Raw genomic sequence first — 16331 nt, forward strand, 5'->3', positions numbered from 1 at the left:
AAAAGCAGAGATGAGACTCTGAGACCACGCAAGTGAAAGCCTTCCACCACTTCACTACGCCTAGAAATTTTGTCTATAAAAATTACGAATAGAATTGATGACAACGAACAGCCCTGGCGGATCCAATCACCCACCAAGAACGCGTCAGACTTATAGCTGAAAACCTTCAGGACTGTCTCTGGCTTAAGGAATACAATTTGTTTTCATCCTGGCTTGTTTTTATTATTTAACTTTTTTGTGTAAAATAGTTAATTTAACAAGATTTAAGTGAGTAACTTTTTATTCATTTTAATGCAACACACAATGTGACTGAGATGTGTTCAAAATACAAAGCTTACAACTAAAAACATACAGGTTAAAGACAAAACCCCCACAAACATTAACATTTTGTGTTATTTTATTGTAAGTAAAGTACCTTTCGGGGTCAGCACATCAGATCATCTGCCTCCATCTCACTCTGTCCCTAGTATCCCACTGTGTGTCACTGGAAGATCTCCAATTTCCTACTTCTAAATGTGTCGAACCAGATGCTTATTTTGGATTACATTAGCTTGCTCTCCAGTAATAGTTTGAGGAGTCATTTTTGATCTGTGTATGTCCTCCAACATCCACATTAAACACATATGTAGAAAATAGGTAGAAAATTAAAAACCTCCTATAGAGATTGAAAATGTGACATTCTGGGGTAAAACCGCAAAGGATTCTGGGAACACGTGGCAAGCGGTACTAGCGCACGCAGGCTTTCACATGAAAACTATCACACAAAAAGAAACACAAAAAATGACAAGAAGCTGTTGTATTATTAACTGCAATAGCCAGTTGCATGACAGCCACGGGAAGCCGACGGGTAAAGAGATCGTTTTTTTATCGGATTACGTCGTGGAAGAGAAATTGTTCAGGCCGTGTTTCCGATGCGACAAAAAGCTGACGGATGGCCTGGATTGCAGCCATTCGAAGACCAAATATAACATCTCAGAACACTCAAGCTCACATGTTAGTCTGCTCCAAGCATTTCCACAAAGGTAAGTCTTCTGTTGTAGTTGTTACGTAATTTATCATAACATAATAGTTGATGTAGGTTACAAATAAGTGTTCTATTGATTTGAATTGAATTCGTTGTGCTATGCTGCTTTGTTCACTGTGGCTTTGCGAGCTAATGTTTGTTGTGTTTTGTAGGAAAACCAGCCTACAAAAGGCTGGAATGCGATCCAGACTGGGGCCCCTCTATCAACCTGGGTCATACCGAGTTTAAAGCTGCTACCACAGCCAGATTTGATCGGTTAAAAGAGAGAGTGATATCAAAACAGCCACGAAACATCCCGCATATATGTGCCCAAGGGTTGTATTGAAGCAATCAAGTCATGAATAACTGTTTTCCAGTATGTTGTTTTGTTGTTGTTTTTTTGCATTGTTGATTTGTTTTACACCGAAGCAGCTAATAAAGCATAATGAAATACAATTTTGCGTCTTTCTTGTAAGATTCTATATTAGAATGCAACAATAATGCCAGTTATAAATAAGGACAATAAATTGAATGAATTATGAAACACTCATTTTATTTCTATTAGATCTGAAAATGTTGTGTAATACTACAACCTGAAATGACAAATAGATTGCGTTGGCCTGTACAGGAGATAAAGGAAAATAATTTAACAACAGCTGTGAAATGGAATAGTCCAAATCACCAAAGTAAACGGGACCTGGGCTTGTTGCAGGGATCTGAAGTTAATAAACATCTTGTGAGTGTATGCATACTTTTTACAAATGTAAAAAGTATCCAGATAATAAAGTTTATTTATGTACATTTATAACAAAAAAAGGGTAAAACTATATTCACATAAAAGATCTCATAATAGATGTTAATCCAGGGCAGGAGCCTTGACAGCAGCATAGATGCTGTCTTCCTCTGTTGGTTTTTTATGTCTTTCCGCTGATTTACTCACTTTTTTAAAAATTGCTGTAGAATATACCAACGTATCCTCATCTGTCTGAGGAAGCAGAACATGTTAGAGATTAAAACATGCATATAACTAACAGCTTTTTTATATATTTAATTACCTGTGGAATTTCCCGATCACCACCTGAAGTTCCATTTGTTTCCAGAGCAGCTGCAGTTGTAAAAAAAAAAAAAAAAGAGAGAGAAGGAAATAAAACAGTCAAATGAGCTAACTTTTGCCAAATATGGTTTGACAGATTGATATACAGTGTGTGTAATTTTGCTTACCATTAGAGTACACATGTGAATTCTTCTTTAGTTTTTTGATGGAATAGACTAGAAAGGCTACAACAATCACATTTATAGCCAGAGTAGCGATAAACAGGTAAAAAAATATGTTGTCCCTTTTTGATTTGCTCCTGTCGACTGCTGCCATGGAAAGAAAAGACGTAAATCATGGATATTAAAAATGATTACAAGTATTAAAAAGTTTGGGGGGGTTTGGGGGAAGTTGATTAGGTATTACAGAATCTTGACTAAAAAACCAAAATATAATCAAATGCACATATTTTCTGTTTCTGGCATTATATTAAAATGTGATAGAATTACCTGCAGTATCCCCTTTTTTATCCCCAGAAAATGACTCTACACACGTGGCCACCGCACAGTAATATTTCTGAGAATCAAAAGAGCTGAAGTTTCTGAAGTAGCTGTAGAAACATGTCTTTGCTGAGAGTTCCTCGGGATTCTTTTCATATTCATCTTCACCATTAACACAACTATAATTTAAATCCAGGTGTGACGGATGTGATTTGGCACTTAAACAGAACATCTTCTTATCAGTGGGACAACTTTTATTCTGAAAGTCACGGAGGATCGAACACTGCAGTGTCACTGTGTGTGCCAGATGGACAGGATCAGATGGGAGAGCTGTAGTGAAAGCAGCTTCTGGTCCTGAGAAATGGAAACAAATAAAACAATGTAAAAAATTGCTTTTGATTTTTTTAAGATACCTTGCATCTGTCCATTACCAGCCATTTCATTTTGTACAAAATCACTCTTCTTCTACAAAAAACAAGTTTGTGTGTTTCCATCCGACCAGATGCCGTTTTCTGCACCACCTTTCCAATGTCCTTACGCCAGGGGTGTCAAACTCAAATACACAGTGGGCCAAAATTCAAAACTGGAACAAAGTCGCGGGCTAACATTAATATTTATTAAAAAAAAAATCTTCCTCCAGATATAGGAATGAATCTTTTCTTATGGACTCAAATAAGTTTTGCTGGAAAACTGAATATGGAACAAGCAAAGCTTAATACTAAACAATATATATATTAGCTGTATAATACCAGTAGGCCAGCTCTAATAGTAATTTGGTATGTCTTCGCAGGCCAAATGTAATTAGGCTGCGGGCCAAATTTGGCCCGCGGGCCAGAGTTTGACACCTACACAGCAAATTCAAAAGTGTTAAATGTTTTGGTGTTAATAGTCTTCTTGCAAAAGTAGAGTTAATTTTACTCTAAGCAGAGTCACATTCTTTTAATGTAACTCTGAGGTGTAAAATGATAGTAGTTAAAATCGAGTGTTAAAAATGAGTGTTTCTATGTCAAATCTGGAGGTGTTACAATGGAAACATTAACTCTTGACCTCTTAACTCTGAACTCCTACAGGGGCTATGACACCAATAGAGTAAATTCACAGACTCCGCCCCCAGCATGGCTCCAATCGAAGCTGAAGTGAAGCCGTTTCAGAACATTTTGCTCTACATATTTGAGTTGTTTGCCCTGCTTGGTAAGTCATTTTTTCAAAGATTGTTTCAATTATTATTATGAGCTTTTACTTCTGTGGCTCTTTGGAGTTGAGACAAAGCTGTGTGAAAGGCATTAGCCATGTTGCTCGCTGATAGCATAACATTCTGTTTTAGCTAGCTGAAAGGTATTGTTTGCGGGCAAATACCACAGCCTTGAAAAAAGCTTGCATGTGAATTTTCAGTCAAACTTTTGGTCAAATACACCTAAAACAATGTCTAGAATGTGAAATGTTGGTATAATGATGCTACTTGAAGCCTGACAACGATCGCCCATAAAAAAAACAAAAAACGAGCAAACAGCAGTAGCAGACGTCCTGACTGGATTCTACGTTAGCATAGATCCCTCCAGAGTTTTGTGCCACACGGTTTAGGTAAAAATTAAAAAGGTTGAGGTTTTACATTTAGTTCAGTATTACCTGTTGCCTGTGTCCTTGTCTTTTGGGAAAATACTTTACACAAGTAATGGCTCAAAGAGGACTTTTTTTTTTTTTTTTTTTTACTGTGCTGCAATTGTTTACTGGATTATTTGTGCCATTAATTAGTGTCAACTAATTTTTATTCGATCTCCGCACAGGATATGCTTGTGAAGATGGAATATGGGGGAGAGTAGAAGTGCGTTGAAGTTCCACAAAGGGATGAATGAAGGACATGCATATTGTATTGAAGAAATAAGTGATGAGAATGCTGTTATTTGCATTTACCATGTCAGACCTTTTGATAAACAAAATTCTAATGAAAGTGAGAACATGTACACTGTTACATCTTTCAGAAAATGTTTTGAAATTGTGGTGCACAGTTCAGAATAAATGTTTTTCAAAAACCATTGCGTCTTTTTAGTAAATGTTTATTTCCAAAAGAAATTTCTAGAAGTTCAGAACAGTAAAATTCCCGCTTTTTAGAATGAATTAGAAGATAACTCTTACGTAGTTAAACTAAAATACTCTTTGAGAGTTAATATATAAACTCTTAACACCAAGTGTTAAATTATCAACTCCAGACAGATTTGGTGTTTAACACTAAATCAGAGTTAACGTACCAACTCTCCAAAACGAGTTAAATTAACACTCTCTGGTGTGGACCCATATAGACACTTTAATAGTGTTGAAATCAAATCCGACAGTGTTAATTTGGACATGCTGGATTTGCTGTGTATGCCTTACGCTTATCATGACACTGTGTTTATGTGCTAAAAGAGTCCTTGTAGTCCTTGTTACTAAAACCAAAACTGTACTCACTACATTTCAACTTTTTCCCTTAAAATGGTATTAGGATTGTTTTCTCCAAAAAGACGTTTAACTTTGATCTCAAATTTTGACTTCTCAAGGTGTCCATAATAATATTGGGTATTGGGTATACTCTGTCGTAGTGAACTCATACATACACACACATATAAAGAAATAAACTATCGAACTTTACACACACAATATGCAAACATGGATTTAGGAATAAAAATATCTTATAATTTTTTTTTGTCTACTTACCTTCAACTTTCAGGAATGTTCCTTTCAAAAATATTAAGTCTCGACTTAATGTTTTCACACAGAAGTAAACTCCTGTATCACTTTCCTGTACTTTTGTAATATATAAATCAAATATTCCATCCTCTGTAGCAGTTCTAATGCGCTGATCAACCCTCTGAGAGCTAAATGACCTTCCAAAGATTTTAGGAAAATTTCCAGAAACAAGCTTGATCCAAAATAAGGTTCCCATAGACCTGCGGGGGCATGTCAGCTTTATATTCGCTCCAACATGAGCAGTCTTTTTCTCAAAAATCTGCTCTTCTGAGCAATCTGAAATAAACCAAACAAAAAGTCAGCCCAGTCAGTCATTAGCAAGTAATGGAATCATCTACACTTCAAAAATATATCAGCAAAACAGGCCTTTAATTATACTTACACACAACACTGAGCATCAGCAAGTAAAATATAATCCTCATTTCTGATGTTCTTTCTTGATACTGCTGGGATGCAAACTTAATTAAATGATTTGTCTAAATATAATCATATCGAGCGGGAGGAAACAATTGCAGAGCACTCTGATTGGCTTCTTGTTAAGTTGTTTCACTGCATTACAGGAGTGGAAACAATGTCAAATGTGTTTCCAGCATAAGCACATGAAACAACACCAATTGTAAGACGCGTCATCTTATATTTGTGGGTTTCTCAACCTGAAACCTAGAGAAAGCAAGAAAGACAGATTGGTTTAGACTGTGCCAGCTGGAAGCATATGTGGAAGAAATGATATAGAACTTGACACACACCTCCAAATAAAATCCAATACAATTATGTAACTTTAAGAGACAATATGATAAACATAAAGTACATTATGTATTACTGTTACTATGTCAACCACTGTTTATAGATTAAAAAGATCTCAAATTGAGATTCTAGGTGGATTTTACGCTTTATTATTCCATTCATATTTCCGTGATTTTAAGGAGCCTTCATGTTTTCCAGTCTACGTGTCACTGTTCAGCCAGATTTTTCAGATTTTCCATGCAGTTTTAAAAAAGGGTCCTGTTTTGTTTGGCTGTGGAACTATGTTAAAATTGATACTGATGACTGAACTTAATCCACAGATGTGTTTGGTTAAGTTCAGTGATCTCTCGCTCCCTAGCCACCAGCTCTAGGGAACAGACAATCTAGAGATATCCAACGTGTCCAGCTTGTCCTGTGTCAAAGTTAAACAACTAAATTAAAATAAAATAAAATATAATTTTTTTAGACTTTTAGACTTTGACTTTGGCCATGGCAAACAATCCATTATGAAAGCATGTTACTTGACAGGCATGTTATGAAACTAATCATTAGGTTGTTGGTTCAGTGTTTTAACCCATCCATTTTCTTCCACTTATCCGGAAGTGTAAGTGCTTAGGTTTGGGGGGGAGCAACCTAAGTAGAGAGTCCCAGACCTGTCTATCCCTAGCCACCAGCTCTAGCTTGTCTGGGGGAACAGACAAGCTAGAGATCTCCAGCATGTCCAGCGTGTCCTGGGTCCGCCCTGGGCCTCCTCCTGGTGGGACATGTCCAGATACTTCACTCAGGAGGTGTCCGAGCTATCTGATGCCCAGGTTCATTAGATAGCCGAACCACCTCCTTACTTTGATGTGGAGGCATAGCGGGTCTACTCTTACTGTGCATCGCTGGAAGCGGATGAGATAAGCATTTGCTGAACGCTGATTGGTTAACAAGTCATCCAGATTAAGGAAGAGAGCCACAGTTGAGTTCATAAAATATGAAAAACACAGACAATGTAAACTGCCTCCATCTGGGAACAGAGCTCTCTGCAAGCAGATAAACCATGCCTGGACTTTCAGCGAACACACTCGCACTGCTTAACTCCCAGCTTGTTATATGGGAATATTTGAAAATGATTTAAATGTACCAGACACATGTTCTGTTTTTTTCTTGTGCTAGGTTACTTTTGTGAAACTCAGCAAAATAAGTTAGTTAGTATATAGTTTATAGTGCCAGCATTAAAAGGAAAAATAAAAAATAAATTAGAATATGCAAATCTCCCAAACAGGTCAGGTGCCTTCATGGACTTCCTGTCAGGGCATCAAAGAACCAACATAAATGGACACCTTATCAGTATTTGGTGCCCTGGGTTAAAAAGATTTTTTTTGAAGAATGGATTTACAACTCTTAACACTCTATCCGGTCTTTAAGTCTGACATCATTAGCTGTGTCTGGGCCCAACTACGCTGGAGGTCAAACGATTACTGCGGCATCACTCAGAGTTGAAAAACTGTCTAAATTCTTTTTTCTGTAATAAAATGATCAGTGTTCTGCTCTACCAGGTGTAACAAGTAAGTTTAACGTCCAGGCATCCATGAAAACAGAATTTATGAAATTTAACGGAGTTAGAAGTTAGCAGGGAGTTAGCTTGCTAGTTTCCATCTAAATATAATATACCATGTTCTGAGTGAGGGATTTCTGAAACAAATTAAGACATACTATCACTTCCAACATAGCTGAAGAAAGAAAACTAAACAATAGTGACGTTTGGCCAGCTAGTATATGATGATGTGCTAACTAATCGCTAGTAACACAGCTATGTTAGCGTAATATAAACAATGAAGCTGGAGGATGAACGCTAACTTTTTTCACTCAATAAAAGTTAAAGTGAGGTTAAAGTGTGGTTAGGTATGCAATCGCATGGCAGGATGCTATAAACGGACCAAACGTCAGTCAGGAGAACAACTGCAATATAAGATTAGTCATTAATATACTGCTGCATGGGCTGGGCTGTAGTTACATTGTGAGGCTTTAAAAACTGAGCATTAAAATGAATTGCGGTAATAAAAACCGCAACTAAACCAAGGCACAATGTACATTTCAATTCCTTTAATTTTAAATATGTTTATATTGTCTATCCTGTAAAATAGTCAGATGTCTATTCATATTAATGTACAGAATTCACCTGCTTGCTGCTACTACTGCACATTCACCCAGTGTATATACTATATGTATATATATATATATAATGTTCTTCCTCTACACCCCCCCCCCCCCCCCCCCCCATTTTGTCAGAAAATGTCAGGCTACATTTCACTGCGTGTTATACTTGTATAACTATGCATGTGACAAATAAAGAACCTTGAACCTTGAACCTTGAAACCGAGAGAGGCCGACAGTGATCACCTACTGTTTTCAGGGGCTTGTTGAGGTTAAATAGACATACAAAGCATTAAAACATGTTAAAAGCACAACAGCCTTATTAAACACAGGGTAGTTTGGGCCCGGAAGCAGGCATCACTTAAAGACCGGATAACCTGTAAGACAGCTCCAGATTCTTGAGAATCCCCCAAAAAGGAGGAAATCTGATGGAAAAAAGTGTTAATTACACGTTCATTTTAATTGATGTACCACAAATAGGTTTTTCATACATATATGACCCATTAAGGACTGTAGATGTATGATTCCCCCAGTCAATAATCGAATAGTATTAATAAAACCCAAGTTGGGTAATGTTTGTACAAAACAGAGGATTTAAGTAAAATTCTCATTTATCAAGTCAGTGTGGCAGTGTGCAGAATTTGGTTTTGCTATCTAACTCAATTTTTCTTCAGCACAGCTGCACTTTCTTTACTTTCTTTTTTCCAACTCATGGGTTTAAATTTTAATGAGCACTTCAAATAATGTAGTTTCCTAAGTTTTGATATACGGCTGAGAAAGTTCTTAGATTTAAGGCAGAGAAGGCTGCTAGCTGGCTGCTAGGCTTTAGCTTGAGCTAATTTTAGGTTTAGGTTTTTTGTCCCACTGCATCTGCAAATTTACTCAGACACTAGTTATGTTAAACCGAAATAATAAGTTTGAAGACGCTCAAACTCTCTGTCATCACCATCATGCAATTGTAATTAATTATATTATTTTTAGGACAAAGAAAGCAGCAAAAAGTCTGACACTATAAATGATTCACTTGCATCAAATAATTACCAAAATTATATGTGTGGGTTTCAGGCAAAACTACTCTGTACCTACTGGCAGTAAAAATCTAATAAATAACTGTAGAAAATCTTTCAATGTGGAGTATTTTGTGTTAGCACTGATGTATTTTTGACTACAAGCCATAATGGTCTGACAGTGTAGTTGTTTATAAAAGGTTGCACAAAATCACATCATTATTGTTTCAGTTTCAGTCAAAGCTAGAAATCTGAATGTTGTATATCACAGTCCTGCTCACAGCCTATATTTTTAGTCTGCCTCACCACTACTTAGAGAGAGAGAGATGAATACAAGCTGGGGTTTTGCTATGCAGTAAACTCGTATCCACTGATACTTTGCTGTGCCCAGCTTCTAATTATTCTAAGATAAATGTAACGAACAACACTTGATATCTTTGTTTAATCTCCCCCCAAAAAAGATTCTTTACATAATCCTTCGCAGCGAAATGCAGAAACAAATACACAGCAGTCGTCACTGACAAACAAATGATGCATGGAAACTTTGCAGCATGCATTTCCGTGGTTGGGCTTTCAAAAAAGGTGTGAGTACAAAGGGGCTTTTCTTCCTGTCTCGCTCTCGACCATCTCAGGAAGCTGGTCTTGAAGCACTGTTTTATCAGTTTTTTAAAAAGCATGTAGAATGACGTTATATAACCGTTACAAGTATTATCCATACCAAAACAGCACAGAAAAGTAGTTAAAGGATAAACAAAAAGTGCACATGATCACCTTCTCAGCTACACTGACCACTTTTATCACACTTATTTGTGGTTCTTCATAGCTGTTGATGGAAGAGAGGAGGTGTCAATCACTCCCCCTACCCCAACTGGGCCTCTTTGTCAATGTCTTAAAATGTTTGCTTCATTGCTGACTGTAGGTATGAAGCTTTGGTATAGTGTGTTGTCACACACCTCACTTAGCACCGAGGTGGGCATGTGGCTTGTCCAAACTAATGATGAACAAATCAATAAGTATACATTTAAAAAATCCGTTGTTTAGCTAAAACGAATCTCCTGAAGCCTTCCTGTAGCTCCTCTCTCACTTCATATCCTGTTTAAGCTCACAGTGAGGCCTGTTCTGAAGAAACGCCTTCAGTGGTCGGTCAAAGGGCGGAGAAATGGCGTACCGCAGCATTTGTTTGTAACAGTAGTTGTTGCATGTGCCTCTGCTTGTTATTCTCATGAAAGAAATGTAGAGAACTTTTGGAAAGTGCGATGAACCCTAAAACAAATAAATATTTTAAAACATTTTTGACAAAGAGATTAATTGTTTTAATGACATAAAATGCCATGTGTCGACTTACAGCTGTGGAAAGCTGTGGTGGATATATATGCAATGCTTCACCCAAACCAACTCCTAAATCAAATAAATTACTATCCATCATGGATCATTTAACCACCCTCTGAACCACTTACTGGACAGGCATTAATTTCTCAAATAGACTGATTCAGTTCTGCACCCCAAGGACAGAAACAGGGCAACTTACTTAAGCACAAGTACCAGCCTACAGAGTCAACAAAGTCATTGCAGTCACATTTTAAATGCTCTGCACTCGCTTCAGAACACCATTCTTACGCAAAGAACATAAACCTGGAGGTGATAAGAAATTTTTGACTGAAGTGGGGATGCATGTTTGAATAAATCTATAAATGCAAAGAGCTGAGACTTGGATAAAAGACAGTACAGATTCAGTCAGACTAGGCTGTGTCCAGCCTAGTGCAAAATATAATTTAAAAAGTAGCAATTAAAGTATTAAATTATTAAATCTCCTACATGTCCATTTTCTAATCTCTTTTTTTTCCTTTGATTGTTGCTTTTTGTTTTTTGTACACACACTACTTGCACCTGAAACCCACAGAGATAACTATAGACAGACTTGATGCATGACAACTTAGTCATTGCTGTGGTTGAGCTTTCAAACAGAGGAGTGAATACAAAGGGGTTTTCTCTCTGTGTCTCTGTTTTAATCTCAAGCAGTTGGTCTTGCACCAGTGTCTTATCTATTTTAGGAAACTGAAATAACACTATATTATTACCACGAATCATATTTAAATTAGAACAGTCTAGAGAAGCTGTTGAAGGACATCTGAGAAAAGGACACACACTCAGACCTGTTCAGTCATGCTGGGACTAGTTTTACTTTACTTTGGGGTTTTTTCCTATGTAGTTGCGAAGAAATGGAGGAGGTGCTGATAATTCACTCACTCTTTTTTCTTTCTTGTTTTAATAATAGCAGCGTTTCACAGCATTGTGCAGGAGGTTTGACATCCTCAAAGAAATAAATTCCAGTGTGCATCATTTAGTACAGTTGTGGACTTTCACCCTGTCAAAATTAAAATGATCTACAATGTGCAACATTACTACAGCATGAACAAAAAAAACGGAACAATACACTACAAAATTGCAAAACTATGCTGTTTACTTAGTGTTTTAACCTTAAGAGAGCAGCATTTGTCTCTTTATAAAGGTTTAAAAAAGCCCACTCAAGTGTCTTGTAGCTCTTCACTTGCTTTATATTTGATGAGCGCTCATAGTGTGGTCTGTTCTGAGTCAACAGCTTCTGTGGTCAGCCATAGAATGGAGAAATGGTACCTAACCTAACCTTGGTCTGAAAGTAAAGATGTTATGTGCTGCTTTGCTCGTTGCTCTTGACATGCAGAACAGCATTCACTGAAACCACAAGTGAAAAGCTGAAAAGAACATATTCAGACTCCTAAACACACGTTTAGTCCTTAACATTAATAATAGTTAGTAGCTGAGACGTCTGTCTTGCTCTGGAGTTTTGTGCTGCTCCTGCTAAAATAACCTTTTTGAGTGTAAGCCTTTAGCCATTACTTTGCGTTTGTCATTGGCACATAAAAAGATAAAAAGAACACTTTTTAAACAAAAACCTTTGCAGTTCATCCTGTGTTTTCTCTATATTTATACCAGTTGCTAAAATGACAAAGCTCTGCCTCAGTGACTCAATACTTCCTTCCTAACAAGCTTACAGACAAGGCCTCACTCCTGCCCTCACAGAGATCTGGGTCAGAGTTCATGTTCACTTTGCTGTCTATGTGGAAAGGTCAGGTGTTCAAATCCTTTCATTACCCAGGCTATTTTTTCTCATTCATTATATTAATTAGGTTTACATTTGATTATACTTTGACTTGAATTAAACCTGATTAATGATTAGCAGAATCACATACAAATGAACGCTGATGTAACACTCTTTATCACTTTATTATTATTGGTTTACTACTTTTTAAGTCCTTTTATCCCTCTTTTGAAGAGATGAGTCAACCAGGGGATCTTAATCTCTCTGACATGGAAGAAGACATGTTTCAAGCTTAACAGTGAAGAGTAAAATGTCGCCATTTCTAGATGACTTTTAGTAAGATCGCACTGCCTAGAACATAGCTCTCTCTCTTATGTTTTTGTTTTTTTAGTGAACATAAGTGCCTCCAATCATGTTGGACATGTCAACTCTGGACCAAGCCAGCAATTTGGTAAATATGGCTATTGGGTATTAGGATATTTCCTGAAAAGGGAAGCAAAGCAAATATTTCTGACTCCTGCATTATTCCCAGTTAAATACAATCTGAAATGCCTGTGATTTCAGACTGTGAACTACGTAGGAGTGGGAGTTTAAGTGTTAATTTGGGGCGGGTGTAGCTCGGGAGGTAGAGCAGGTCATCTACTAATCAGAAGGTTTGTGGTTTGTGTCACATATCCTTGGACAAGATGCTAACCCCTCGTTGCAGCCAATGCATATGTCATGTGTGTGAATGTTAGACAGAAAGAACTTGTTTAGAAAAATCATAGAAAAAAAATATTTGGGTGAATGAGAGAAGTTGTATAAAGAGCTTTGAGTACTTAGAGTAGAAAAGTGGTTTATAAGAACCAATGCATTTACCATTGCTTCTGTTGTGGACGTTTTCCATTTAAATGAAGCCTGCAGACGAGCGGTGAGCGGTAGCTAACATTCTTTAATCAAACACACAAAGAACAGACAACCAAGCTTGATGAAGTCCCTGCATGACCGCGGGACAGACGGTCAGCAGAGTCTCCCTGAGCCCAGCATGGCTCTCAGTTAAATACCTTCTCCAGGAACAAAAGGCAGTACACAGCTGTTTCACACCTTAAGGTTCACACTCCCTTGCTACCTCCCAGAGTCCTCGAAGAGACAAAAGTTTCTTCCTGTGGAGTTGTCTGCTTCCTCACAACTTCCTTACTACACCCCCACCATTTGTCTTACTGTATGAGTGTGAGACATGTTAAAATCCAGTGGCACCAAGGCATCATACAATAAAATAATGTGATTAATACATAAGTAAAAGAAATTCCTATACACTTCACAAGGACAGAAAGTCACCACCAGACCATGTGGACGCTGTTAGATTGGACTTTCACAACTCTCAGTGTAAGCCACCTGTACTGCTTTCACTCATGTTGGTGCAATGAAACAAACAGTAACTGAACTAAATGCATTTTACTTTGATTCACTGCACCAACATACATGTCATTACTTAGATGTGTTCACCAAATGTCCCCTTACAAACATACTATGCCACTTATATGGAACAAAAAAAGAAAGGATATTTCATTACAACAAGATGCATGAATGATGCAGAAAACGTCCTTTTAACTGCTCACTGTTGCACATTTCATTGTCTTTTGTACAGATGAAAATAGCTGTTCGCTTTGTATAATGTTAAATCTACAGACTTGTATGACATGTGAGTCACCTGGCTGAATCCATCCATATTGTTCAATAAATCTGAAGCTTTTTTAACGGCGGGACATGAGACAGGAAGTAAGAAAACATGACAGAGAAAAGCAACAATCAGACCACAAATGATCACACCACGATAGGAATGTTAATCTTTTCAGTTCTTAGGTGTATATCGACACATAATAAAAATAAAATAAAATAAAACATCCCCAGCAGGTTTCATAATGATCTAAATGCAACTTCAGATGAACGACAAAACATTACATTGTATCATATTTATGTTACAAAAATTAAGCTAAAATGCAGAATAAAAGACTTTGAATCCTTCCATAGGATATATTAGGAAAAGTAGAAGCAGGTACTGAAATTGATCTTAAGCAAGTTTGCTACCTCTATAAAACCAAAGACCATTGAATTTAAAGAGGCTATACTTTGTTACTATAGCTGTATGCAGAAGTAAACATTTTCATCATCAAGATGCATTTACTATAAAACACATTTAAACTCTAATATATATATAGAAGAACAGCAAAAACCCTACTATGTCTAAGCAAACATCAATTAGGTAATTTCATATCAAATACTGGTAAATATGCCTAACCGAAGACAAACGCCTCGGCAGCTGTATAGATCTGCTCCTTCTTCATAGGTTTTGCATACTTTTTTGTGCATCCATCAGCTTTCATTGTGGTAAAAACAACAACAGAAAACATCCATCTGTCCTTATTCTGGGAAAACAGAGTAAATATAATGTATTAGAAATCTCAAAATATTAGAAAAAACAAAAAGCTCAAAAAGTTCTTTACCTCTTGTTTCTTCTGATCAGTAAAACATTTCCTCTGGATATCAGCTTGAATATAGAAGATACAGGTAACAATTAATATAAATGTAAGATTTATGTGGTTCTTTTTCATAGAGAACAATGCAATTTGAATTACCTCTGCAGTGATCACTGTTTTTCTTGATCATCCAAATGAGAGCAACTATAACAATCAGACTTATAGCCAAGACAGTGCACAGTAGAAAAATTGTGCTGCTGGCCGTCTGTGACCACACTCTGGTTTCTGAAACAATATTAAAAGTAAAAACTCAAGTTATGTTGGACAAACACTAAATTGTGTTTAATATCACCTTCAGATTAGATTACTGTTAATGTAAAACCAAAGTGAGTCAATATTTAATATTCAAACTATAGACTGATGTTCTGGACTGGAGAATATTATCATTCATTAATGTGATCACAGGTACCTCGACTGTCCAGTTTTGTTCCATTTCCAAATAATATTTCTCCACATGTGGCCACAGCACAGTAGTAAGTCCCAGAATCAGAGGAGCTGATGTTCTTAGACAAGCGATAAACACAACTCTGCTCAGTCTCAGATCTTTTCTCACATTCATGATGTCTGTTTCCAGCGGTGTATATGATGCCAGGATGAGATGTATTTGCTTCCCTGAACCAGAACACATTGTGACCTCCTGGACATGTCTTTCTGTTAGAGCTGGAGAGGACTGAACACTGAAGAGTCACAGAGTCTCCTGGATGGACTTTCTCCTTAACAAAAGTGTAGTTTGATGTTTTCTGGGTGTTTCCTGAGTAATAAAAATGTGTTAACAAAGCACATTGTGAAGGATTCATGTACTGCATCTATAAAATGTGTCTTTAAAATGAATTAGATGCAAATTAAATGTAAATTAAAATACATTTGTATGAGTATATTAACTGTTTTCTGATCATGCTTTTGACAATTAATAAGCTGTTGTTATAATTTATACTTTACAATTTTACAGACTGAAGCATGTGGCAAAACTCCATGAAAGAAGCGCACATCATTACCTTTTACTAACAAATACGTCCCGGTCCATTCAGTATTCCTACGCCATTCTGTGAATCCACAGTGATAGATTCCCTCGTCCTCTTGATTTGTCTTCAAAATGGTCAGGTTGGTAAAGTGTTTATTGTGATTTACCTTCAATCTGGAGTTATTAAACTCAGGTGCAAAGTCAGGTGTTGCAGATTCCCTTATTGTCCAAATTACTTTCAGAGTGTCCCCGGCACGCTGCTTGTACCAGTGGACTTCTTTACGAATGGTCTCAATCACAGGCAGTTGACATGGGATGGTTACAGTTTCCCCAAGTTGAACTGAAGTTACTGGAACAAGTGTATCTAATTTCATAGAAAACACACAGAAATCTAAAACATTAATTCACAATGACACAGGAAAACCACCAAGCAAACAGCATGTATTCAAAACGAAATCAGAAAAAGCACTTACATCCTTGATGGAGAAGAAGGAGCGTAACCCATAACACGATCATCTTGACATGTCTTTTGTTATGGACTTGTAGGTATCTCACTGTTTGTAGGAGGTACTTGGACCTTTTATGTCAAACTGTTACACCGATCTGATTGGCTGATTGGTTATCA

General features: G+C 37.0%; 2 protein-coding genes and 1 long non-coding RNA gene across 3 annotated transcripts; 1 reads left to right on the forward strand and 2 right to left on the reverse strand.

Annotated features, from left to right (window-relative positions):
* Positions 1-1768: 1768 nt before the first annotated feature.
* Positions 1769-5698, reverse strand: LOC146716798 (uncharacterized). The gene is made up of 6 exons (XM_085468445.1): positions 5643-5698; positions 5228-5536; positions 2546-2890; positions 2225-2365; positions 2059-2108; positions 1769-1988 (listed from the first exon to the last, which is right to left on the reverse strand). The coding sequence occupies exons 1-6, from the start codon at positions 5680-5682 to the stop codon at positions 1860-1862; spliced, it is 1014 nt and encodes a 337-aa protein (XP_085324571.1). The 5' UTR covers positions 5683-5698; the 3' UTR covers positions 1769-1859.
* LOC146716799 (uncharacterized) lies at positions 3394-4781 on the forward strand. The gene is made up of 2 exons (XR_014922258.1): positions 3394-3727; positions 4321-4781. It is a non-coding gene; the product is annotated as an uncharacterized LOC146716799 (long non-coding RNA).
* Positions 5699-13134: 7436 nt separating the features above from the next.
* On the reverse strand, positions 13135-16238 carry LOC146716800 (signal-regulatory protein beta-2-like). The gene is made up of 6 exons (XM_085435309.1): positions 16180-16238; positions 15741-16070; positions 15155-15496; positions 14845-14970; positions 14713-14756; positions 13135-14634 (listed from the first exon to the last, which is right to left on the reverse strand). The coding sequence occupies exons 1-6, from the start codon at positions 16220-16222 to the stop codon at positions 14503-14505; spliced, it is 1017 nt and encodes a 338-aa protein (XP_085291435.1). The 5' UTR covers positions 16223-16238; the 3' UTR covers positions 13135-14502.
* Between the last annotated feature and the right edge of the window lie 93 nt (positions 16239-16331).

The sequence above is a fragment of the Copadichromis virginalis genome, linkage group LG2 (genome assembly GCF_057382275.1).
Source record: "Copadichromis virginalis isolate Kocher_CV1m ecotype Utaka linkage group LG2, C_Virginalis_male_GT1.1, whole genome shotgun sequence".
NCBI classification, from domain to species: domain Eukaryota; kingdom Metazoa; phylum Chordata; class Actinopteri; order Cichliformes; family Cichlidae; genus Copadichromis; species Copadichromis virginalis.

Coding starts and splice junctions, on each gene's coding strand:
- LOC146716798 (XM_085468445.1), bottom strand. CDS start 5,682: ATGAGGATTATATTTTACTTGCTGATGCTCAGTGTTGTGT. Junction 2,366..2,545: donor TAAAAAAGGGGATACTGCAG/GTAATTCTATCA, acceptor TTTCCATGGCAG/CAGTCGACAGGAGCAAATCA. Junction 1,989..2,058: donor GTGATCGGGAAATTCCACAG/GTAATTAAATAT, acceptor CTGCTTCCTCAG/ACAGATGAGGATACGTTGGT.
- LOC146716800 (XM_085435309.1), bottom strand. CDS start 16,222: ATGATCGTGTTATGGGTTACGCTCCTTCTTCTCCATCAAGGAT. Junction 14,757..14,844: donor AAACAGTGATCACTGCAGAG/GTAATTCAAATT, acceptor TCTATATTCAAG/CTGATATCCAGAGGAAATGT. Junction 14,635..14,712: donor CTGATCAGAAGAAACAAGAG/GTAAAGAACTTT, acceptor CTGTTTTCCCAG/AATAAGGACAGATGGATGTT.